The 26,790-nt window shown below is 26.8% G+C and overlaps 3 protein-coding genes across 3 annotated transcripts; 1 reads left to right on the top strand and 2 right to left on the bottom strand.

Annotated features, from left to right (window-relative positions):
• The first annotated feature begins 7,553 nt into the window (after positions 1–7,553).
• LOC129611925 (prolyl 4-hydroxylase subunit alpha-1-like) lies at positions 7,554–13,459 on the top strand. The gene is made up of 13 exons (XM_055525349.1): positions 7,554–7,587; positions 7,718–7,723; positions 7,815–8,362; positions 8,417–8,875; positions 8,932–8,994; positions 9,063–9,228; positions 10,468–10,615; positions 11,597–11,751; positions 11,898–12,385; positions 12,493–12,965; positions 13,041–13,071; positions 13,133–13,298; positions 13,371–13,459. Exons 1-13 carry the CDS (start codon positions 7,554–7,556, stop codon positions 13,457–13,459), a joined length of 2,826 nt encoding a protein of 941 aa, XP_055381324.1.
• A 569-nt stretch (positions 13,460–14,028) lies between these two features.
• Positions 14,029–16,922, bottom strand: LOC129611923 (prolyl 4-hydroxylase subunit alpha-2-like). The gene is made up of 6 exons (XM_055525348.1): positions 16,901–16,922; positions 15,839–15,977; positions 15,145–15,700; positions 14,542–15,072; positions 14,186–14,351; positions 14,029–14,123 (listed from the first exon to the last, which is right to left on the bottom strand). The coding sequence occupies exons 1-6, from the start codon at positions 16,920–16,922 to the stop codon at positions 14,029–14,031; spliced, it is 1,509 nt and encodes a 502-aa protein (XP_055381323.1).
• Positions 16,923–17,330: 408 nt separating this feature from the next.
• LOC129611921 (prolyl 4-hydroxylase subunit alpha-1-like) lies at positions 17,331–19,472 on the bottom strand. The gene is made up of 7 exons (XM_055525345.1): positions 19,288–19,472; positions 19,123–19,229; positions 18,611–19,068; positions 17,913–18,365; positions 17,757–17,825; positions 17,517–17,682; positions 17,331–17,460 (listed from the first exon to the last, which is right to left on the bottom strand). The coding sequence occupies exons 1-7, from the start codon at positions 19,470–19,472 to the stop codon at positions 17,369–17,371; spliced, it is 1,530 nt and encodes a 509-aa protein (XP_055381320.1). The 3' UTR covers positions 17,331–17,368.
• Positions 19,473–26,790: the final 7,318 nt, after the last annotated feature.

Genomic DNA, 26,790 nt, shown 5'->3' with positions numbered 1-26,790 from the left:
TTCTATAGGGTCAAATACTTGGTATACAACAATGAAAGCTAATTCTAGATATTTCAAAAATAAATTTTAAACTCAGATTGCTAAGGGTGCAGGGTATAACTCGGTCGGTTTATACCGACTGAAACGCTTTTACTTATTATTATTTAAATTAGGTCTAGGTTATATCACAGCCTAGTCTAAAGAATTCTTCGAAATAGTTCAGTTTAAATTAAACCGTCACTCGTTGAACGTCTAATATTTTGTATTGATATTACAATTTTCCGTACTAACAACATTTAAACAGTCGATAATATATCTAACAAAAGCAAATCTCCAAAAGAAAATTTCTTAATTATTTCAACAAAAGTTTAGGGGGAAGGAAAAATCGAGTATAATGGTTATTCTTTCTATGAGACATTCAATATTACTTTTATATCTATTTGAGATCTTCTTAACTTGTGGAGGCAATAAAGAAGGTGATGACTTGCATTCATCTGTCACTGCTTTGGAAAAAGTTTTAAATACTGAAAAGCACTTAGTTAAAAGTTTAATCAGTTATATAACAAGTTCCGAACAAAAACTTAAGATTCTTAAAAGGTTGGTTTCATTGATTTTTAAAATATTAAAATTCGTCACCTTAGATCAGAAGGTCTATATTATGTACTTTATTACCTAGGTGTGTTATGTACTTTAGTTATTGCCAATAGGTTTCCGTAATAATTTCAATATTTGAGTGTAAACTGACATGCACACTATGTATATGTGTGTGTATTAATTTGTTAATTATACATTAAGAAATTAAACTGATTTTAATATCGTGTTCCTCTTATCAAAACAACTTTGTTACACTTAATTTAATTCGATTTAATTAACAAAGCAATGATTTTCGATTTTTTTATTAGTTTGTTGATTATTGATAATAAAGGTGAAGGTTTTTATCTAGATGTTTTGTTGTGGAGAACTCCGTATTTTTAAGTAAAGTTCTTACTCGATTCACTTTAAATAAATAAAATGAAGTTTAAGGATTAGAGGAATTTCATTCATCAGAATAGAGATATGGAATAAGGTTTTGCTAAAGGGATTTTCACTATATTTAAAAAGAGAAAAACGCGACAGGTTCAATTTTTCAATTGACATTTAATTGATCCTATCATATTTAAAGTCATCATAATCTGTAATAACGTTATGCGTATCAAACATGTAATAACGTGTTACGTGTAGTAACGTACAAAACAGCGACTTCGAAATAACGGCGTAAATGTTTTTTGATTGAAAATTTTGAATGCTGATAAATGCTTTGGAAACTGCAGAATGGATTTTTACAACATATTTAAATTATTTGAAATTATAATTCAACTATTTAAAGCCCTAAAACTTGAATTGTTAAAGCTTGTACATGAAAAACATTTCTTTATTTTACTTACGTAATAAAAATGAAAAGTATGTTTCTGTTTCAGTTTTTTGACAGAACTAAAAAATGAATATTTTAATCTGCTTCAAGATGGTTTAGGTAAAGGATCTACTGAAAATCCTTTCCTTTTATTTTTGTTGAAAAAAAGATTGTCAATCAATGTTCCAGATATGCAAAAATATTGGAATATAAAAACATCAAGTAACTTAAGAAACCGTTTAATTGCGTTTTCTTTAAAAGAAATTCGTTTTAGAAATAATTCATAACTTCACAGTAACAGTGGAACAAAATGATTTACCAACTATGAAAGACCTACAAGGTGCAGCCTTAGGGCTCTTACGTATTCAAGAGGTGTACGATATTTCGGCTGAACAAATTGTTGATGGAATGATGAAAGATATTACTTTTGGTGCGAAGTTTACCGCTTCTGATTGCTTTGAAGTTGGTTTAAAACTCAACGAATTTAATTATCATTTTTACGCTATACAGTGGTACAAACTAACCCTAAAACGAATCGAAGAGGAAGGTTGGAAAGGTATAACACCGAAAATTGACAAAAATTCAGTTTTAGATTATCTGGCATATTCTCAATATATGGAAGGTAGTGTTGAAAATACCAGGGCTGCAGTAGAAACAGCAATTAGTGCCTTACGGAATAATTATACTAGTCCTAATGCAATTCATATAGTTTCAAATTTAAAATCTTATATTGAAGGCTATATTGAATTGATAACCGGGAAAAGGCAGCCTACAGAATATAATCCGCCGTTGGGTACTCTTAGTCGTTACAATTTAACTGTAAATATGTTGATATTCATATGATATATTAAATACTAAAATATTTTATATTTAGGAACTAGATCTTCTTAAAAGGGGTTGCAGAGGTGAACTAAAAAAGTCACCTGCAGAAGAACGAAAATTATTTTGCAGATATGAACGAAAAAATCATCCATTTCTATTATTGGCGCCTATAAAAGTTGAAGTAATGAATTTGGAACCATTACTAGTAGTTTTACATGATGTTATGTATGATTCTGAAATCGAAATTCTTAAAGAGTTGTCTAGAGAAAAATTAACTCGTGCCGGTATTTGGAACCAAGCGAAAGGTATAGGAGAAGCTTCAACAGTTCGTACAAGTAAATATGCTTGGTTTGATAACTCAACACACCCTATATTTCACACTTTAAATCAAAGAGTAAGTGATATGACCGGTTTAACTATGGAAACTGCTGAAGATTTTCAATTAATGAATTATGGTATAGGAGGTCATTACGATATTCACCCAGATTACTTTATTGAGCCAACTAAAGATGTATAACGACTAATTTGATGTTAAAACTTTCAAAATTATTTTTAATATTTTAATAATTATAGAATGGAGCAAAACCTTATGGTCAATATCAAAATGGAAATAGAATAGCTACAGTGCTGTTTTATGTAAGAACAAAGTAGATTTAATTATTGTTCAATTTAATAGTAAAAATTATTGTGTAATATCTATAATAGATGTCAGATATTTCGCACGGTGGTGGTACAACATGGCCGAGTATAGATATTTTAACTGTACCTAAAAAACGGTCTGCAGCATTTTGGTATAATTTACATGCGGATGGGCAACCTGACCCTCGATCTCGTCATTCAGCTTGCCCTATAATAACTGGATCTAAATGGGGTAATTTACGATTTGAAAATTCACTTACGATTTTTAAAGTGAGCTTACTTAAATAATTATGTATTTTTATTTTTAGTAATAAACAAGTGGATTCGTATAAGAGGACAAGAATTTCGAAGACCTTGCCTGATTTATCGTGATTCAGAATGGTAAAGGAGAATTATATCGTGAAGGCTTAAGAGTTTTTGTTTTATTATTAAGGAAATTTAAAAACTGATCTTTGTTATCTTGTTTTTATTCGAAAAATTTATTTAAGTTTGTGTATTGCTCTTATCCTGCCCGCTTTTTTTTTTCTCCCTTTAGATACTTAGCTCTTCTTCCCTTTTTACTCTTCTTCTACAAGTTTTAGCCCGTAACCAATTTAAAATATTCTTAAGATTGTACTAGTTTGGAACACGAATAATCTTTGAAATTCGTTAAGCATGAAGATTTATTTAGTAACTTCAAATAGATTCAGGTGACATTTTGACTCATTTTAACTATGACAGCTTGTTGTCTTTACCTTTCCAATATCAAAATATCAAAAAATTTCCCGTTCAGTATTCAGGGTTCGCATGTGATATGAAATAATAAAAAACTATGGATCAATCAACTGCATTAAAATGAAGTTTTTAATTTCCAGTTTTTTATATAAAAAATGTGACCTACTGGACGACCTTTTACATTAGGAAGTGGCTTTTATATGGTACAAAATAATGTTTATGTTAGAACAGTTGCAATATTTCGTTTCCTTTATTATCTAGAAATACCCAAACCTAATCAAATAAGTACCTTTTATAAGCCAATAAACTTTACAAGAAAAAGTAATGTTTTATATTTTACCCATTAGTTACAATTCAATGCAAGATCAAGTAAAAGTTTAGTTTTAATGAATAAGTTGTTAAACTAACAAATGCTCGGCTATCAATGTAAAATAGATTGTTATAAAAAAACTTTATTTTGCTATACAAATGGTTATAAAAAGCTTAATAGTAATATTTATGTTTGTGTACATTTGTTGCTCCTTAAGAGTGGGAGATGATTTACATACATCAGTAACTGCTTTGAAAGAAATATTCAATGTAGAGAAATTGTTAATCGAAAATCTAGTCAACTATCTGACTGATTCAGAACGCAATATCAAATTTTTGAAAAAGTAATCTGAGAAGTTTCTATTTATTGGTAAAAATATTAGTTTTGTAAAGTGTTTTTGATAGAAGAAGAATTAAATATGTGCTTCAAAAGCCTTAGATTTTCATAAGTAATTTGCTTGTGTTTGAAGCCGGCTTCATAAAATTTTAGTGCCATTTTCTTTTGCAATTCATTTTCTTCGATTATCTTTACGTACCTCTCAACTTAAAACATCTGTGTAATGATGAGATATTTTGCATAAATTCCAGTGCACAAATTTATTTTTTAAACAACATTTTCTTTATTATTAAAAACAAATTTTTACATTTTTAAGCGCAGTAGTATTGTAGATTTTTTGAAATTAATATGACTTATTAAAATAACTAATATTAATTAATACCGTAATTTAGATCAATTCACATATTTGCTCAGCTTTGCCATAGTAATACAAATAAGTTGACCGATCAATTATATGTTTTGGGCTATGTGACGCGACGTACGTTGTCCAAGGTTATTACAACTTTTCAATATGAAAATAAATCTACTGCAGCTGGTAAATCTAAAACTTTTTTGGGTTTTTTTTTTTTCAAATAAAATAATTTTTAAAAATTCTATTATTACAGAATTCATTAGAAATTTCATAAAAATTGTCGAAGAAAATGATTTCCCTAATCAAGTTGATTTAGACGGAGCAACTCTTGGTATTTTGCGAATACAAGAAATATATGAAACTCCAGTCTCAGATATTGCTAATGGTATTATAAATGGAAAAGATTTTGGAAAAAAATTTACTGCATTTGATTGCGTTATGATGGCACTGAAATTAAGAGAAATGCATTTTCATCATTACGCAATAGAATGGTTAGAAATAGCTTTGAAACATTTTGACAAAGAGGGCTGGAAGGGAATATTACCAAAGAAAGATAAAACTGTTCTAATTGATCTTCTCGTTAGTGCAAAATTTGAAGAAGGCAGTTTAAAAAATATTGATGATGCCATCCAGATTGCTTTCGAGATTTTGAAAGAAAACTTAGATAAAATAGTTGCACTTCATTTCGCTACTAAATTAGAAACGTTTATTAAAAAGTATATTAATCTAAATTCAAATTTAAAACAATATACGTCATCAGATCCGCCTAGAGGTACAGTCTGTAAAAATAATTTAACGGTATGTAATATTAAGCCGCAAGAAATATTTTAAAACAAATTTAAATTAACTTATATTTGAATTTGAATGCAATTTAGAAATTCTAATTAATTGATCCGAACTGATTCCGCTTTTTTATCAATTTTACTTATAGCTCTACTTATATTTCAGAATTACAATTTTCTTAAAAAAGGTTGTCGAGGTGAATTAAAAAAATCACCTGCAGAAGAACGAAAATTGTTCTGCAAATATGAAAAACAAAACCATCCATTTTTGAAATTGGCTCCAATTAAAACTGAGGTTATGAATTTGCGACCATATCTGACCGTTTCATATGACATTCTTTATGACTCGGAAATAGAAATACTTAAAAATTTATCAAAAGGAAGATTATTTCGTTCTGGTGTTTGGAATAACACTAAAGGAGCTGGAGTTGCATCAACAGCACGTACAAGTAAATCTGTATCATTCAGTAATGAGACTCATTCCATAATGCATACATTAAATCAAAGGGTTAGTGATATATCGGGACTATCAATTGAAACTAGCGAAAATTTTCAATTAATGAATTATGGAATAGCAGGCCATTATGGTCTGCATGCGGATTATTTTTTGGAGGTGCCAAAAGTTGTATGTATTTTTTATATCAATTTGTTTTTTATAATTAATATAATTTTATTCAAATAAGGATCATATAAAACCTTATGGTCTTTACGAATGGGGTAATAGAATAGCAACCGTTCTATTTTACGTAAGTTAAAAGAAAATTTTTTAGGGCTAATTTTTCAGCTATATTTTTAAATTCGATTACGTACAGATGTCGGATGTTAGTGATGGTGGAGCGACAACATGGCCTAATATAAATGTAACAGTTCCAGCTAGAAAAGGTTCTGCAGCTTTTTGGTACAATTTACATGCGGATGGTGAACCAGATTATTTGGCTCAACATTCAGCATGCCCTGTAATATCTGGATCTAAGTGGGGTAGGTTATTGTTTGTTGATTGAAAATTATTATAATTTATAATGTTATAAAAATCTTCTAGTTATCAATAAATGGATTCGTGTCAGAGGACAAATATTTCGTAGACCATGTCTAAAATATCCTGATCATTTGTCAATGTGAGGAAATCAAAAGAACTTGTGTAAAAATTTCAATAGTTGTCTGCTGTTCAACGACAAATGATTTAAGTATAGCCAATTATAAGCTTAAATAAATGTAATATAGCGAAGTTCCACAGTAGTATCCTAATAAGAATTTGGAAGTAACTGCTAAAAATACGTGTGTAGTTGCATTAAAGTTTTTTAGTTAATGTTAAACCCTTTCATATTTCTTGCGCTCTTATATTTTCTGTCTTAGAATTTCTAAATAATGTACTTGTCTCAATACTGAGTAAGTACACATTTGAACAGAAATTTTTATAATAAATCTTTTTTAATAAAATTTATTTTTTTTAAGTGTAGTATCGATAATGAATAAAAATAATTTATCAAAATTTCATTAAACTATTTTTGATAAAATAAAAACAAAAATAATTAAATAAATAATCTTTTCAGATATTCGCCGCTGTTCGACGTTACAACCAAATTGACATTAAAACTTTTTATCTAGTCGTTTATTATCACTCACAAAACTGACAAAAATTCAGCTTGACATTTAAGAGGTTGTTAAAAGTTCTTCCTCTAATCGCAAATTGTTTAATTTTGAAATAAAGCAGATAACGCTTTTAATATTCTTCAACAATTCTACGTATATGTCTATTTCTATCTATGTAGACATTCGTGAAATTGTAAAATGTTAATTGCAATAGATAAAAAATGAAGAATTTTAATCTAGAAAATTTTTATATTAAATTATGATTTAGTTTATTATTGACTTTGAACGGTAAAAAGTTGGCATACCGGGTTGGTTCTTTACGGTGACAACCAATGAATAATGATCTTTAAACGCTTATTAATAATCGCTAGCTTTTTCCAAATTCTTTGGACTTTATCTGTGTGCAATGATTTTGAAGAAGCTGAAGATTTGTACTCCTCAGTTACAGTTCTAAATGAAATTTTTAATGCTGAGAAAATATTGATTGAAAATCTTTCAGATTTTATTTCAAAATCAGAGGAAAGCACTATTTATCTCAAAAGGTATATTCATTATTTTAAAAAAATCTCAGCTGCTTATTTTCAAAGCACAATTAATGTTATTTAATAAGGCAAACCTATTACATAGGTTCATACATAGATGGAAAACAAATCAACAGAAAGAGAACCGAAATGTAACCAGCACTAACGTTGATATAAGGTCTTCCTTTTCCACCCAATTAAAAGCTTTAATAAAGTTGCTCCCAATAAAACAACGGTTTTCTCTAAATACGTCATTTTTACAACTTTATTTAAATTTAACAGTAAAGGGTATGGTATTACTCGTATATAAGCTATCTATATTTTACTTACTTACTGTCTATAATTAATAATGTATAATTATAATTTTATTTTGTTATAGAAGCTATAGAAAATTACAGACAACAAAGTTCAGACAACAGTTTAATACTACCAACGGAACATGATTTAAAAGGAGTTACTCTGGGTTTACTTCGTGTTCAAGAAGTTTATAGTGTTTCAGCTGAACAAATGGCAAATGGTGTGATAAATGGAATAAAATTTAATTCGACATTTTCAGCAGCTGATTGCTTCGAGGTTGCTCGGGTATTAGCAAAAGAAAATTATCATTACTACGCCATAGAATGGTATAAAATGGCATTAGAACGTTTCGATGAAGAAGGTTGGCGGGGAATTCAGCCTGCAATAAAAAAAAATCTCATAGTTTCTAATCTCGGACATTCCCTGTATGCAGAAGGAGGGGCTCAAAATTTGGCAACAGCAATTGAAATAATTTCTAAAACTTTGAAAGAAAATTCCCATGAAAATGATTTGGAGCTCACTAAAAATTTAAAAGAATATGTTGATCATTTCACAGCTTTAACATCAAATATAAGTACTGTATCAGAAAAGATCTTTCCTCAAGGTGCATTAAATGTGTATTCATTTGAGGTATAAAATTTTGGAGAAAGCCTAAAATATAATATTTTAGACATAGTATTTCAGGAAATGAATATACTAAGGAAGGGTTGTACTGGTCAATTAAAAAAATCTCCATCAGAGGAACGTAAATTATTTTGTAAATATGAAAAGAATAATCATCCGTTTTTAATGTTGGCACCATTAAAATTAGAAATTTTGAATTTTTCACCATATTTGGTTATATTTCATGAAGTGCTATATGATTCGGAAATTGAAATGTTAAAAGAACTCTCAGCAGATAGATTAGTTAGAGCAAAGGTTTGGAATCCTTCAGAAGGTAGAGCCGAAGTGTCAAATGTTCGCACTGGTAAATACTTATGGATTTATGATGACGAATATCCTTTAATGTCCGTACTAAATCAAAGACTTAATGATATGACTGGAATGACAATGGAAACATCCGAGGCATTTCAAATGATGAATTATGGTATTGGTGGGCATTATGATCTTCATAGCGATGATTTAAATGAACCTAGTGAAGAGGTCGTACTGATTTGATAATATTTTGTTTTACATAACACTCTCTTATTTTATTTCAGAATGATTTTCAACCATTTAGTTATTATGAATGGGGAAATAGAATATCAACTGTACTATTTTATGTAAGTATTAATATTTGATGTAATTTTATATAATTTGTACCTTAGGAACTAGATGAATTTATTAATAGTTGTCTGATGTTCAATATGGTGGTGGGACTATTTGGCCCAAAATTAATGTAATCGCTTATCCTAGAAAAGGAACAGCAGCATTTTGGTATAATTTGAGACATGATGGCCAACCTGATTTCAAGTCACAACATGCAGCATGTCCTGTCATTCTTGGCTCCAAATGGGGTAACTTAATAATATAAATACATATATATATGTATATGCATTAATATACGACCAATTAATTTAATTACCTAAATTTATCTTTTCAGTTATGAATAAATGGATTCGCATGGGTGGACAAATGTTTCGCAAACCTTGTCGGACAATGCAATATTAAAAGCGAAACAAGATAAGCGTATTTCTTATAGGCAAGTTTTGCTTCGACAATTGCTGAAATTTAAACATTTTTTGAAAAAAGTTTTATATGATTTTATGTGAGATTTTCAAAATAAAACTCATTTTTCAGAATACTGGAGTATCAGTTTTTAAGTTTTTTATTATAATTATTACCTACCTTCTAAAAAAATGCTTCAAGAAATTGTTTCTGAATGAGAAATGCAAGCTTCAAAACTGAAATTATTTTCAACAAAGGGAAAATAATTTCAATAGAATGAAGTTTGGTTTGACTGTTTCATGTATGTAGTGGTAGTAACTAAACGTGAAAATAAATACTTCTACAACTATATAGAAATTAGATCACTTGAGTACAATTTGTTACAAAACAAAAAAAAAATAATAATCAAATATCGAATAAATTCGATAATGTTGAGTTTATCACGAAAGTAACAAGTAATTTTTAATTTAGCGGAGGAGGTGGCTGAAAGCATTTTTAATTTAGTTTTTTGGCAATTTATTTGCCTCGTATTATTGCACAAATATTTCTGACACCGCATTTTGAAAATTTAATAAAATAAATATTTATCTTACAATCCGCATTTCTGGTGTCCCATTATCAGTATACAATTGCTTTTAAAATATAAGCATAATGGTTAACCTATTATATAACACTTTATTTTTAGGGGAGCTATTTGTTATTTGTGTTAAAAAAATTGTTGCTTCGTATTTTTAACCCAAAAAATTTCCCTTCATAAGGTGATTTCTTCCATACTGCACACATACATATCTTGCATGAAAAAAAAATATTTGTATTAGGACAGTTGTTATTGTTATACAATTAGAAAATACCTAACAAAAAATGTGTTTCAAAAGGTAAATAAACTTTGACAATTACAAGAAAAGTTATTGTTTTACAACTGATATAACTGGATTAAGAGTGCAATTTAGTTTTCTTCAATCAGTCGTACGTGAAACGGAGTATCTATATTACGTTCCGTATGTAAAATTAATTTTGTTTTTTTTTGAAAAACTTAGATTATTTTATTAAAATGATTTTTAAAAACTTAATTGTAATTTTTATATTAGTGTGTGTTTGTTGCTGCTTGCAAGAGGGAGACGATTTACATTCGTCAATAACTGCTTTAAATGCTATATTTAATGTTGAGAAATTGTTAATTAAGAGCCTTGCCAATTATATAACCGATTCAGAACGAAATATCAATTCTTTAAGAAAGTAAGTTTTATATATAATTAAGGGTTTGACCTTTATAACTTTTACGCAATAGGTTGTAAATTAGAAAAAGCTTTTACGAGCTCAGTTATAGTATAAAATATTTAAAGAAAGGAGTAAAAAGGTTAGAATGAAGAAGCAATTATTTTAAAAAAGAACAATTTACTTATAGAAAATTTAATTTTACGAGTATTCACGGATTAAACTTAACACGTTTTACTTAATAAATTCTATAGTGCTCTAGAAAAACTGAATTCCCTTACAGTTAATTATCTTTCCAAAAACTGTGATCTTGATTATTCTTTTATGTTTATGCAATTTTGTTATTTTTCATATTTAATTAAATTTTTTTTTAAATATAGACCAGTGTTTTAAGTGTTTCTCTTTTGGTTATAATGCAGTATCATATTTATGTATGTACACAACTAAAATTTTAAAGCAGCTGTGCAATAATATGGTGTTTAATATTATTTATAAATGAGTGTACGTATATTGAGTAATTTAGTGACGAAGTTCACCTAAAATAACACTATAATTAAAAATACAGCTGTCGAGATATTTTTGAAAATATACAGAAGTAACTACGTTTTGTCTCAAACAAAGCGTCCGTTATTTATGTGAAAAGATGGGATTTTGGGGGCTAAATATTTATTTTTCCCAGGAATAATATTTTCTCATAAAATTATTCGTTCTTTCTGGTGGCGAAAAATTATACCACGTTACAGGTCTTACCCTGTATGACCTTATTCTGTATCTCAGTTTTCCAATCACATTTTTTTTACCCATTTTTTATATCAGAATTTCCACTCTTTCAATTTAATTTATTTCATCGATGCATACATAATGCCATAAGAACATTTTCGTCATTTGAAAATTTCTTGAACTGAATTTACGGTGCTCACTTCCTTTTTTTATCTTGGTTACCACTTCTATATATTTGTTTTTTAAAGTTAGTTATTCACTTATTATAATTTTTCACAATAGATCAATAAATGAATTCGGTCAAAGGCGACAAAATAATTCAGATCAAATAAATAATGAACTTCATGTACATAGCTTTCTTAATTTGCTAATGTTGAAGAGAAAATTATCTAGAAATATTACAAGTTTTGAAAATAATCGTAAATTTACAGCAACAGGTAAGTGATAGTTTTCGTTTTTACAGACAAATTGTAGACAATAGTATCACACTGTATTATTCTTTTTCTATGAAATTTTACTTTTTTAGAATCTATTAAAAATTTTACAAGAATCACTACTGAAAATGATTTCCCGAATGATCAAGACTTGGAAGGAGCAACTCTTGGTGTATTACGAATTCAAGAAATTTATGATATTCCACCTGCAGACATTGCTAATGGCGTTATCAATGGGATAGACTTTGGAACAAAATTTACTGCATTTGATTGTCTTATGATGGCGTTGAAATTAAGAGCAATGAATTTTCATCATTATGCAATACAATGGCTAGAAAACGCTCTAAAACGCGTTGAAGAGGAAGGCTGGAGAGGAATAATACCAGAGCAGGATAAGAATGTAATAATTGATCTTCTTTTAAATACGAAATATGAGGAAGGTAGCTTGAGAAATATTGAAGATGCTATTAAAATTTCATTGACGACCTTAAGAGAAAATTTCAGTCATTCGGATGCATTACATTTCGCTAAAAATCTGCTAATATTCGTCCAACAATATATTCACCTAAAATCAAGGAACGAATCACCTGTATCTTTAAAACCACCAAGAGGTACCATATTTCAAGGAAACTTGTTGGTAAGTCGTTAAAAAATTTTTATAAATTTAGGGAAAAAAATTTTTTTTTGCTAAAAATTAATTTTTATCTTGTTGTATTGCCCCTTCTACTATTCTTTTTACTTCAGGAGTACAATCTTCTAAAAAAAGGTTGCAAGGGTGAATTGAAAAAGTCACCTGCAGAACAGCGAAAGCTATTCTGCAAATATGAAAGAGAAAATCATCCATTCTTGAAATTGGCACCCATAAAAACTGAAATAATGAATTTGCGACCTTATTTAACTGTTTCGTATGATGTCCTTTACGATTCTGAAATCGAAATACTTAAAAATTTGTCTTCTGAAAAATTGGTTCGTGCTAGTGTTTGGAATCAATATAATGGAACCGGAGTGAGATCGGCAGTTCGTACAAGCAAGTTAACATGGCTTTCTAATGATACACATCCAGTAATTCATACTTTAAATCAAAGAGTAAGCGATATATCAGGCTTGTCAATAGAATATAGTGAAAATTTTCAATTGATGAATTATGGCATAGGGGGTCATTACGATCTTCATCCGGACTATTTTCCTGATCCTGAAGAATCTGTAAGAATTTCGCAAAAAAAAAACGAATAATAACATATAAATTTAGAGCAATTTTAGAAAGAAAACAAACCTTTCGGGTTGTATAAATGGGGCAACAGAATAGCAACAGTTCTATTTTATGTAAGTATTAAACGAGGTTCTTTTTAAAAGAATTACAATTTTAAGCTTAATTATAATTTAGATGTCGGACGTTGCTGAAGGAGGTGGAACGACTTGGCCAAATATTCAAGTGACGACTTCAGCCAAAAAAGGTTCGGCAGCATTTTGGTATAATTTATATGCAGATGGTGCACCAGATTACTTAGCTCGCCATAGCGCATGTCCTATAATATTAGGATCTAAATGGGGTAATGTTTTCTTTTTGATTTTCAGATGATCATTTTCCGTAATTACAATATGAAATTTTTTTAACCTTTTAGTAATAAACAAGTGGATTCGTATTAGAGGACAAGAGTTCCGGAGGCCATGTTTAACTTACCGCGATCATTTAACTGGATCAAAAGAATAATATAAAAATCATAGCAAATCTTGAAGTATTCATAATTGTAATTAGTAACAATACTTTAATAAATTTTCCATTTTGCTGTACTATGAATATTTTTATTATTCGTATTTGATTTTAATTCAGAACGTTGACCTAAGTCAACATTTAAGCCCCTATTTAATAAGAAATTTTGAGTTGCCACCTTAATCTTAACTATATTGTGCTTTGTTTCCTTATTTTTGACAATTATTTTGTATAAAGAACACATTAATATTGAAACCGTTGGTTTGGGGTTTCATTACTGAATATGTTTGAAATTTACAAAGTTTGATTTGCACTTTACACAAGCAAAATATTTTGCTCATAGCATGACAGAAACTTCCGCCACCAAATTGTTTTAGATATAAAATAATTGCTGAAAACTGAAAAGAACAATTCGAATAAAATGTACTTAAATGTATGTATGTATAAAAGTTCAAAAAGTGAAATACAAAATTCATTACGTACCTGTGATGAGCCAAGTGCAGGTAAAATTCAAATAGTACAGAATGAAATACAAATTTAAAGTTATCAAATAAATTTATTTACTATTTTTATATTTCAATATCTTCCTCCACACTTGTGTCAAATTCCAATTGACAGGGTCTTTTAAATATTTGAGCTTGTGACCAAATCCATTTGTTGGCAGCTAATCAAAGATTTTAAATAAAGCTGTTTAATGTGCTTTGGTATATCAAATTTTATGTTTACCCCATTTAGATCCAATTACAACTGGGCATGATGAGTGTAATGTATAAACGTTTCCTTCTAAACTATAATGCAGATTGTACCAGAAAGCTGCGTTTCCTCTCACTGGATTTACTTTAACTTTTATATAGGGCCAAACAGTGGAGCCCCCTAGTGGAACATCAGAAAGCTGCAAGTAACACGTAGTGGAACAACAAAAATTATTTTACAATAAATTAACAATAAATTGGGAGAGTTATGAAAAAAACATAATAAAAACAATTTGGGTAGTTTACACAAATCAATTGACTATTTGCAATTGTATAGACAGGGACGACAAAAAAAATCGGTAACCAGTAATGCACTTATTTAGTACTTACGTAAAATAAGATTGTTGCTATTCTATCACCGAATCCCCATTCACTTCCAAATGCATCAGCACTATTATATCTGGGATCATCTGAATGTTCGGAATAATCAACATGAATATCATAATGCCCTCCAATTCCATAATTAGCAATTTGTAGTGTTTCCGAAGTTTCTAATGACAATCCTGTCATATCATACATTCTTTGATTTAATATATCGACAACTGGGTGTGTTCCATTATCAATCCATGAATGTTTACTAGTTCTATATGTTGTACTTGTATCTTTGCCTTCATCATTATTCCATGTTCCTGCTCTTTCTAAATTATCTTGTGAAAGCTCCTTCAAAACTTCAATTTCCGAATCATAAATTACATTATGATAAATTACTAAATACGGTGATAAGTTCAATATTTCAACTTTTAAAGGGGCTAGTTTCAAAAACGGATGGTTTTGGTTTTCATATTTACAATGCAGCTCTCGGCTCTCGTATGGTTCTTTTTCGAGATATCCTCGACATGCTAATTGCACTAACCCCAAGTCCTTTAAAATAAAATTAATATAATAAAGTTTTAGTTAAGGTTTCAAATAATGTAAATCTTTCCAAGGAATTACTTCAAAGCCAACTAATTTGTCCGTATCACCTGTATCGTTTGTTAAAAGCTTAGAGTATTTTAACGATTCAGCAATCGTTTGACTGTCTAACTTATTGTAGCTATTAAAAGTATTTTCTTGTGTTTCGTTAATGTGATTTAGTGCTGCCTTATACCATCCCACTGCATACTCATGTATATTTAAATCACTTAGTTTTTGACCAATTTTAAAGCAATCGTAAGCTGTTAATTTTGATGATAATTGGATTATGTCTGATAAATTTCCTTTTACCAATTGTTCAGCTGTAAAACCATAAATTCTTTGCAAACGTAATAAACCAGATATCGCACCATCAAAATCAGATTGAATGGGAACAAAGTGTTCATAAATTGAGTTGGTGTTCTTAACCTTTCTTAAGAATTCTACAATGTACGAAATTTTTATTAAATCTTTTAAAGCCTGATATATCAAAGTCAAATTACTTTCGGCATTTTGTTGAAAGTTTCGTAATGATTGAAAAAGAATAGAGTTGTATTTTAATTTAGTGCTGGTTTGGTTTCGAAAAATTCGGGTTGCCCTAAAAAGCAGTACTAGACTATAATTACTTTTCTAATTGAATATTTTAAAAATTTATTATTAGAATGCAAAAATAGCTTTTCAATACGTAGTGCTTAAAATTTTTCAAATGTATTCTTTGTTAAATTTTCGAACTTACTTTTTAAGCGACTTAATTTCCGATTCCGCTTTTAAAATATAGTCTTCTAGGGCTTCAACGTAAATTTTTTCAATATTTAAAACATATTCCAACAAAGCAACGGATGAGTATAAATCGTCGCGATTATTTGTTGCGCTAACTTGAATTAGTAAACACGAACTATTCAACAAAAAAATTAGACTCGCAATATTTAAAATTACTAGCATATTTTCATTTATTTTTACGCTACTTCACAAACTACTGAACGAAAACAGATTTAATTTGAATTTAAGTTTACTCAAGTGAATTTTATTAGAAAAACTTTACAAAATTTGTTGTGTTCAAAGTGTTACCAAATGTTTGAGCAAATTAGAAGTTTTTAAAAATTGCAAATTTTTAGAACATAATAAAATATTAAATTTTTATATAGGAGGCACAAAATTTTTTCGCATGTAAATTGTGTAACGTTTTAAAATTTGTCAATTATTTGCTAAGTTATTTTTTCTTCTGCCAAAGGAGTCCAAAGGACTGGGTGATATTATTTCATTACTTTAGGTCACTACAACAGTACATATGACATTATCTTATTCGCTAAATTTGAAATTTATGTAATATAAGCGGATTAATTTTGTGCTTTTGATTTTTTATTATGGCAATACTTTTACGCATAGGTGTATGATTGCAAAAAAATTATGTATGATAGAATAGAAGTTGTGGTTTCTTTATAAACTTTTTAAACATAAACCAGCGACGAGACGTGTTTGAAATAAAAATATTTTTTAATAATTAAAATTTAATTTGTATTTTAATGCATTTTATGTCTTGGCAATTTTACATTTCTAAAATTTTTATAAGTTTTCACCTTCAATATTTAAAGTTATTTCTGTGTTATTGAATCGTTAATAAATTTATGTTGCATGCTTGATGCGCATCACAAATAGCGGTAAAAAATTAAAATTTTAAAAATTATTAAAAATGCTGAATCATCAATCAATCAGTGCTGTTGAGTGTAAGAAAGTTAAAGAAGTTAAGTTCATTCAAAATTTAAATTGAAAAAATTTTTAAAACAATTTTTAATTTTGCCTTGTGCTTGCGTTACGATCATGTTATACGTTTCCATCATGGCGTAAAAAAAATGTAAGCATGGCTTCAACATTTTTTTTATAAATTTTCCGCTCTTCCTTTTTTTTGGCCTTGTTTGTTATTTTGGACTGGTTTACCGATCTAAATTACCCTTGAATTCAGAGAATATTACAAAAAATTCTTAGAGCGTCCGACAGCTTCTTGAATTTATAATCATAATAAAACTTCTGCTTTTTCCACTCAATTTATTACAAAGTTTTTTGCTGTTTCAGAAAACTTTTATATAAAGCAAAAGAATAATTTGTTTTTTCTAAGACCTAACTAGAAAAGAACGAGATTTCATATGAAAAATGCATTGTGAGTTTGGAATTTTGAAATTTCATTATCAGTGTAAATACAGGTTGGATTATCACTATAGAATATCAAAAATTTTATTAAAATTTCGTTTCAATTTCTATAAAACAATTTTTAATTAGAAAAAAATTTATAGTCATGATCAGGATATAAGCCACAAGGTTTCCTAAATTCTTGCCCTTTTGACCGAAGCCATTTAGTTAGAACTAAAAAACACAATTTAAAATATATTTTGATATACTTAAATTTTAAGAACTTATACTCCATTTTGATCCTATTACAACAGGACAACTGCTATGCAGGGTGTAAAAATTTGGTAATCCACTTTTATACAAATTAAACCACAATACCGCCGATCCTTTTTTTGGAAGAATACTCGTATTTATGAAGGGCCAAATTGTTGCTCCACCATATTTAACATTCGACATCTTTTAATTGTAATAAGTTTAAAGTCAGTTAGAATTATTAAAACCACCAACTCGAAAAAGATGTTAAGACTTACATAAAACAAAACTGTTGCTATTCTATCACCCAACCAGTACTGAGGAAATTTTTTTGTAGAGTTCCCCTTCTAAAATTAGTTTTGATTGAATAAAAATATTAAAGATATTTTGGAATATATAAAAATATTGTAGAACACTGCTTAAATTAATGTTACCACATCGCTATTAAAGAAATCGTGATGTATACCATAATATCCACCAATTCCATAATTTCCTACTTGCATTATTTCAGAATATTCAGTTGATAAACCTGACATATCCGAAACCCGTTGATTAAGAATTTTAATCAAAGGGTGATCATCATCTTTTATAAAGTAATTATTTGATATTCGACTTTCATCTTCTTTACCCATTTGTGTTTTGAAATTGAAAATTTTTCCTCTCAGCAGATTATTTGATGATATATTTTTAATCACTTTGATTTCATCATTAGAAATTACATCATGAAATACTACGATGTATGGATCCCAATTATATATTTCCGTTTTTAGGGGAGCTAATTTTAAAAATGGATGATTTTTCATCTGATACTGGCAAATTAATTTCTTCGCTGTTATCCTTTTATTCTTTTGAGCTCGTTGACAAAATGTTGATAAGATTTTCGAATGCTAAATTGAATTGTATAATTTAAACTTAAATTAAAGAAGACACAATTTGGTAAAGTTTGGAGCGTTTGTTTTGGCATTAATCGTGATTAGACCGACTTGTTTAGAAACTCAAGAGAGACTCAAACAAAGCCACTACTTGAGTTTCTTCAGCCTAAACAGGCTAGCTTACTCTTATAAAATACACAAACACTTTAAAATTTTACTTATACACTTTGCAAAACATTTAATATTAATTTGCAACTTACTGTCGACTCAAATAAATCGTTGTCACCATTTCTAAACTTTTGTACGAATTCTTTTAAGGTTATGTCTCTAAAATTCTCATCATCTTTTCTATGAAAATCAATTATTTGTTTTTTTAACGAGATTAGCTCTGACTTAATTTTAAATTCATCAATTTGCTCAGAAATAAAAGTTGATTTTCTTTGATTCAATCGACTAAGTGCTGTATGCAACCAATCACTCGCAAACGAATTAAATTTTAAGCCACTCATTGTCAATCCGATTCGAAGGCAGTCTGATAATGAAAGTTTTGATGAAATTCTAATTGTTTGTGATATTTTGCCGTCCACAAAATTAGCAGCTGTTATGTTATAAACTCTTTGAATTAACTGTACTCTCTTTACAATATTTTCAACGTCTGATAAGGTAGGCATCGATTCACAATTACGTTTTAAAATCAATACAAAATTATTTTTAGATCCTAATAATTAAAATTTTTAAAGTGAGCGTAATTTAGATGATTAAGTTTTCTTACTTTTTTTATAGTTTTGAAGTTTTCGGAGACCTGAGCGAATTTTAATCATAAATTTTTGTTTTCCTATGAAACTTAAGTTGCTTATTTCAATCTGATTTCTTAAAGACCTGGTAAATGTCGTGTTAGTATCTAAGATATTCAATTACGAACTTTGGTTTTACTTACGCTTTAATTTTATGAATACTTCGAATTGAAGACGTTACAAAATTATCCAAAATGCCAATGAATAATTTTTCAATTCTCAAAATGCGTTTTAAATCAACCGTCGAATGCAAATTAGATTTTGCGTTTATATCGTTAACATTATGCAACTGTAAAAATATGAAAATAAAAACTGTTATTGGTTTCATATTTTCAGGTTGGCATTTAGGCTTTTACTGAACTAACTATGTTTAAAGTGTTGATTGTGTAGCTTCTGTTCGAATTAAATGCAGTGTTTTGTAATTCTAAAAATTTATTCAATTGTGGTTTAAGATAAATTAGTACGAGTATAGCAATAACTGATTGGAATAACCTGAATGCAACATATTATTTAATTTTAGCGATTGCATTTGACTGTTAATATGAAAAGAATAACTAGAATTTGAAAAGAATTTGCTAGCTAATTTCTGTCGCAAAAATTACCTAGCAAATAAGAATAAATGGAAGAAACCATCGAACAAAAAAAAGCTCAAAACGTAAGCTTAAGTGTTTTTATGTTTTATTTATTTTATGTTTTGCGTATTTGTGAAATCAATAGTATTTCTAATAACAAAGTTCAATGATATTTAAACGGAAAAGTTTAAAAAATGATGCTACACAAATTTTCCAAAACTTTAATTGTCTTTTGAATTAGAGTTAAACTTATGATTATGATTAACTTGTTACAGACCCCATTATAAGGTGGTTGTGTGATGGTACCAAACTTCGGATGTCGAGTCTTCAGTGCGAACGCACTACTTCATAGTAGGGAAGTATAAATAAACTATTTTGAGAAAAATATTGGTCGGCTGGTTCGTTTTGTGCGCGCCTGTGTCGCAAGTTCGGCTAAACCGATTTTGATGAAATTTTATACATATGTGATTTATTTTGCTTTTGTCAGGAATATGGTATACATCCGTGATCAATTGATCAATTAAATCAATTGATCAATTATATGGTATACATTAATATATATCAGGCTTCAGGAACTGGACCTTTTTGCGAGCCGATTCTACATTTTTGCGTATATAAAGAGAAATAATCAACCAATTTTCTTGAAATTAAATATTTAAATTCGGGGTGCTAAAATAATGAATCTATAATTTTTTGGAAAAATCAGGGTTCGGAAACCAAACTAGTTGCAGTTTTTTTTCATATCTGTGGAAGTAATTGATGGAATTTCTTGAAGCTTCGTATTTGGGTTTTGTTTGTTCCCGGAAGAAACTGACGAACTTTTCAGGTAGTTTTGATGGCATAAAGCAAAACCCTACTAAGCAGCCGGTTATGTACATAGAGCAAAACCCTAACATCTTGCAGCCGGTTATGTACTAACCATATCAGATCTTTTTTTTAAATTACGCAAAGAAGACTTCGTTTCCTGAACTTTTAAAAATAATTTCTTCCCATTAATTCCAAATTTAAAGTTATTGTACGTAATTTGAAGTTATTTGTGCTTATTTGTTCACCTAAATAAATAAAAGAATAATGTCTACAACTTGTATTTAAATAATCCGATAATTTTTGCTTAAAGTTTATGAGCAGCACAAATGTTGGGTTTTACTAATATTAAGCTATGATATATATAAACACATTGTGTGTGTACGTACGTAATGTGCTACATAGTATTCACATGCATAAATATTTATATATATTTGTTGGAATTGTATATGAATTCAGTTTTCTTACCAGATTGACTTAGTTCTCTTTTTACCGACCGCATTGTGTATACAATAGGTAGGTTATGTGATGGCAACAAATTTTGTATATCAAGTTTTCACTTCTTCATGGCAGGGAAGTGTAAATAAGCTATTTTTACCAACATATCGGTCTGCCGGTTGGTGTGTGCAAATGTCTACCTGAAGTTGGGCTGGACGGATTTTAATGAAATTTTATATATAAATTTATTTCGACTATGGCACGGATTGATCAACTTTTGCGATATAACAGGCTTCGGGAACTGCACTTTTTAGCGAGTCTGTTTTACATTTTTGGTAATTTTGAAGAAAATATTCAACCGATTTACTTGAAATTTCATATATAAGCTTCTTTCATAATATGAAATCAGGTGTCAGGAACTGGACATTTACTACGGACCAAATATTTGCGTATATAAAAAGAAATAATCAACCAATTTCATTGAAATCTAATATTTAAATTCGAGGTGTTAAAAAAATGAATCTGCTAAATTTTTTGGAAAGATCAGGGCTCGGAAACTAATCTGGTGGCCGATTTTACATTTATTGTCACATTGGTGTAACGAATTGATGCAATTGTTTTGAAATTTAATATTTGAGATCTGGTTATTACCAGAAGTTACTGACAAACTGACGATTTTTTCGTATTATTCGGAGCGCACAAAATGAATCTCTACGAAGAGTCAAAATCACATTTTTCTACGTATGTTAACTAAAAGCTTATTAGTGTCCTTAAAATTGTAAACAAGTGTTTAAAATGCATTTTCATAATTTTTTGGAATACTTTTTACTAATCTAGACAATAGTACATTGCGGTCGGTTATGTGCTGATCACATCAGATTTTTTTTTTGTAGAAACCTAGAAAAAGATAGAGATTTTTTGGGAGAAATAAAAACACCACAAATATTTCTTTTCTTTTTCTCTTTTTTTTTTTAGATGTTTCAAATTTTGTAGAAATCCTTAAAAATTTATTAAGGATTCTCGATTTTTATTTAAAGTCAAAAATATTTCTTATAATTTTTGTTTTTGTCTTTGCCTTTAAGTTTTATTTTTTTTTTTACAAATTGATTATTTTTACCCAAGTAATTTGTTTTTTAAGTAAATGTCCATCATTATTTAAGTTTTCATTTTGATTTTACTAATGATAATTTTTCTTTATTCTTATCATATTTTTTTTTCAAAACATATTTTCATGTGTGTTGGTATGTGTTTTGCTTCAGTGACTTTTCATACATGTATAGGATATTTTATAATATAGTAAAATAGCAATTTTTAATTATATATTAATTAATAAAATTATTCCTTACTGCAATATTATTAGTTATTAATTTTTAATTTATTTTTTTTTTTAGATTTCTTATGAACATTTATTTTATTAATTTTTTTTTGTTATTATTTTTTTTTGAATATAATTAAATTGTATTTTAATTTTAAATATTTTTCTCTTTCAAGCATTGTGTGTAATTAAGTGTAAATGCTTTTTAATTTTAATAGTATGTTAAATGGGAAAGAGAGTTAAAAATTATTAAAATACCATTTTGTTTTACAACATATACAAATTACATAACTTATAATTTTTATATAATTTTTTTTTGTTAATTAAGTTTTGTGTTGAAATAAGAATTTTTTTAAAAATTCGCTACGATATAGATTTTTATTTTATTTTATTATTATATATTCATGTTAATATTTATTTTTTAAATGTATTTATGTGTGTTGTTTACATGTATTTGGTTTATACATTTAGTGTAGCTAAGACATTTCAAAATAGATTTTTGTTTTTTAATTATTTATTTAATTAATTTACTTATTTATTTATTTGTTTTTTATGTAATATATAAGTTAATAAAATGTTTTTTGTTTTGTTATTTTTGCTGAGCAAAATTTTTATTGAAATTAAATTTTTTGGATTTTTACTATTCATTTTATATAATTATATATATATTATATAGGATTTTTGTTCTCTAAATATATACTTAATAAATTTATATATAAATAGTTCTACAATATTTGACTGGTCCATATTTATAATATAGTAAGTATGTAAATATAGTATATAATAGTTGTAATTTAATAGTTTATTTATAATTATTTTTTCTTTCTACAATTTTCATCTTTTTTTTTTCTTTAATTTCTAAATTAATGAATATTTTTTATCGTATATAATTTTTTTTATTTATATACTTAATATATGTTTGGGTGTCATATTTAAAATCTGCAAGAATTTCATATTTTTCTTATTTTGTTAGATATTATTTTTATTTTCTCTTTTTTTAACTTGCAATTCATTTAGTAATAATATTATAATTCATGTTGTTTAAGTAAATATGGATGTGTAAAGTGTTGTGGTGTATTTAATAAATTAAATGTTTGTAAGTGTATTAAAAGTGTTATAATGTTGTTGTTCGAAAATGTAAGTTTTGGTAAATAAAAATATTTTATCCGTAAGTAAATGTACATTTAATGACACATAATGTTATATACTCGGTACGAGTATGTAAATGTATCTATAAATGCCTACTGGGGCGTTGTATGGTATCTTTAATTGTACATTGTTTTTATTTTTTAAAATATATTTGCGTGTAAATTTCGTAATGTAAACACGTAATTTAAATGTTTATTGTTTAAAAAAAAAATAAACCATTTTTAAGAATTAAAAATTAATAATAATAATTTTTTTTTTTGATTTTTATTTGCTATTTCAGTTTAAATTTTTAGTTGTTTTTTAAGAAATATTTATTATTATTGTTTTTATTTCTTCTATTTAAGATTTAAATTTATTTGCAATGTTGTTTGTTGTTTTTCAATTTTTTAACTGAAGAATCGGGATATTTGTGATTTTTTTTTTTATTATTATTATTATTTTAATTTTTAATTATTTAATTTTTTTTTTAAATTTTATTATAAAATGAAATTACCATTTGTTTGTTTTGTCATTTTGTGTGCATATTTAAAATAATTTATAATAACATTTATGTAATATTAATTGTGATGTATGTTCTTTTATTTCATTTAATTTTAATTGTAAATTTTTTTAAAAACATCAAATATTAAAATACTTGTTACAATCATAAATTTATTTATTTTTTTTAATTCAATTAATGTTGTTACTTTTTTTTTAAATGTGCATGGGTGTTATTTATTTTTTTTTTGAGTAAAGTACTCTAATTTTGAGTAATAATTTTGAGTTTCATTTTTGTTAATTGTTTTTTTAATTAATTATTTTTAATAGTTTTAATTTTTAATATAAATTGGATTGTCATAGAAAAAAAATTTTTTTTTTGTTTTAATAAAAAGTTTTTCTTAGTTTTCCTTTTCTTAAGTTTAAAAAACATTGTTATAAATATAAAGAGATTTTGATATACGTATAATAAATATGTTTTAATTATTAAGATTTTTAAGATTTTCTTCTTTCTTTTTCTATATTATATGTATGTTTTTTTTTTTTGAAATTTTAGTGAAGTTGTATTTAAAGCTATTTATTTTCAATTTAAGGATAAGAGAAGCGAATTTGTTCATTATTATTACTTTTTGTTTTCTTTTTTTAAGTCTATTTAAATATATTAGTATTGGTATTTCTATATAAATAATAACTATATTTAGAGTATGGTAAATTCAATAGGAATAAGAAACCAAAGGGAAGTGAGGTGAAAATTATTTCGCTTTTTATAATTTAAATTAAATGGAATTAATTTGAATTAAATTGCATATTTATTTTACATATAATATGCTTTAATTTTAAACTGAAAATATTTAATGAATTTGTTGTAATAAAGTTGAAATGTAGACTTTTAACTAAAGAGTGGTTAATAATGGATTAATATTGCTACATATACGTACTTATATGTAATAAATGAATTGTCATTATTATATTATTTAACCCCTTATGCGTGTCTGGGATTCTTGGTAAGTAATGCAATATCCATTTAATTCTTATGTTTTTAAAATAGTATGATATTTTAAAATTTGTTTTAAATTATATATATGACACAGATTATATATAGTTTTTTTAGTGAAATTTTTTACCATACATTAAATTTTCTTTTTAACTACAATATTTAATATTTTATTTTGTTTTACTTTATTATTTGAATTTCTGTTTTTGCGTTTGTTATAATATTAATTTTTTTTTATATAACAGTAATACTACTACTAATATTTTTAACATTCATTTTTTATTTAAAAACATTGAATTTTTTTTTATTAATTTTATTTGTTCAATAAATCTTTAATCTATTTTTTTAATTAACCACACAATTTAGTGGTTGAAACATCAAGTTGACTGTGTTTTTTTATTGTTGTAAGTTTGTTATTAATAAACTTTTTATATTTTATCGTCAACATACATTAAAAATAATTAATTTTATCAACTTATAAATTTTCGCTATAAAATTGTTTGTTTTTTTTTATTTTTTAGTATGTAAATCTTAAGTTTTTTTTTGTTTTTTAAATTGATTTTATAAAAAAAGTAAAATAAATTTTTAAAAAATAAAATTTTGTTTTTTTTTTTATTTCTTTATTTTTAATTTAGTTTCATTTATATAAGTTATAATTGAAGTTTTTATAAAATATTTAAAAAACAAAAATTGTGTATTTTTAAATAATACAAGTACCATACATATACAAATGTAATGGTAGTGGTACACACATACAATAAATATTATTTAAAAATAAAAAATAAAAGTTTCAAAAATATATTTTTATTTTTGTATTTTTGGTTTGTTCTTTTTCATTTTATAAATATTATATTAGAGTTGTTTTAATATAGTTTTGTTTTTTTCTTTTAATAATTATTATACAATTATATAAAATATATATAAATGTATGTAGATGTAGATGTTAGAATAATGAAAATGTTATATATCATAGTTTTCTTATATATAAGAATTTTTCCCAGTTTTGTGTTTGTTGTTTTAATTTACACAAATATAATAGAAAAAATAGCGTGTACAATATTAGAATAGATTTTAATTTTTAAAAATTTTTTTTTTTTTGTATTTTATATTATTTTACGATTTTTTCACATGCAATATAAATTTTTACTAATTATTTTAAACAGATATACATTTTGTTATACAAAAAAAAACATTTTGTTATACAAATAAACATGTAATATATAACAGTTATGTAAAATTTTTGTTTGTTTTTGATTTTTGTAAATATGTGATTCATATACACAAACATTAGTATGTAAGTTAACGAGGGATCAAATAGCGGGCATGTTAAAACAAGTTCAAACATGTTTCATCAGACATATTTCATCGTGAGAATTCTTCTACGCTGAATATTAATATTAAAACATGTTCAAATACGTTTCCAGCAAACATCATATTTCAGCATGAGAATTTCTTAACGCAAAAATATGTTCCCACAAAAAGTGCTGACGACATGTCTACGCTGTACTGTGAGAAATTTTTAGTTAGGAAAATAACATAAAATTAAATTTGCTAAATAAGCAAATTTTATACTATAAATTAGGTAACATTTAGATTAAGAATTTAGTCTTAGATAGTCTTAGACATTAATTGAACTAAGCATTAAAGTCTTAGAATAGTCTTAAAATTTAATTGTAAAGTTATATTAAATTTTAACCTAGTGTTGTGAAATAAAACGTATTGTAAAAGTAATCTTAAAGAAATAAAACGTATTATAAAAGTAATTTTAAAATCGAAATAAAATTATTTTTTTTTTTTAAACGAATTTTGACACAAAATTCGTAACTGGCGCCCGAGCAGGGACAGGTCGTAACAATAAGGTTCTACAAGTGAAGACAAGGTTAAATAACCCGTCATA

Source organism: Condylostylus longicornis, unplaced genomic scaffold (assembly GCF_029603195.1).
Source record: "Condylostylus longicornis isolate FDR11 unplaced genomic scaffold, ASM2960319v2 ptg000055l, whole genome shotgun sequence".
NCBI lineage: Eukaryota > Metazoa > Arthropoda > Insecta > Diptera > Dolichopodidae > Condylostylus > Condylostylus longicornis.
This window is presented reverse-complemented; position numbering and strand designations above follow the sequence as displayed.

Coding starts and splice junctions, on each gene's coding strand:
- LOC129611925 (XM_055525349.1), top strand. CDS start 7,554: ATGGAAAACAAATCAACAGAAAGAGAACCGAAAT. Junction 8,876..8,931: donor TAAATGAACCTAGTGAAGAG/GTCGTACTGATT, acceptor ATTTTATTTCAG/AATGATTTTCAACCATTTAG. Junction 11,752..11,897: donor TCGTAAATTTACAGCAACAG/GTAAGTGATAGT, acceptor CGAATGATCAAG/ACTTGGAAGGAGCAACTCTT.
- LOC129611923 (XM_055525348.1), bottom strand. CDS start 16,922: ATGATCGTAACGCAAGCACAAG. Junction 15,701..15,838: donor GAAATTAAGTCGCTTAAAAA/GTAAGTTCGAAA, acceptor ACTGCTTTTTAG/GGCAACCCGAATTTTTCGAA. Junction 15,073..15,144: donor ACAAATTAGTTGGCTTTGAA/GTAATTCCTTGG, acceptor TTTATTTTAAAG/GACTTGGGGTTAGTGCAATT.
- LOC129611921 (XM_055525345.1), bottom strand. CDS start 19,472: ATGAAACCAATAACAGTTTTTATTTTCATATTTTTACAGTTGCATAAT. Junction 19,069..19,122: donor ACTTCAAAACTATAAAAAAA/GTAAGAAAACTT, acceptor TTTAATTATTAG/GATCTAAAAATAATTTTGTA. Junction 17,461..17,516: donor TGTAATAGGATCAAAATGGA/GTATAAGTTCTT, acceptor TGTGTTTTTTAG/TTCTAACTAAATGGCTTCGG.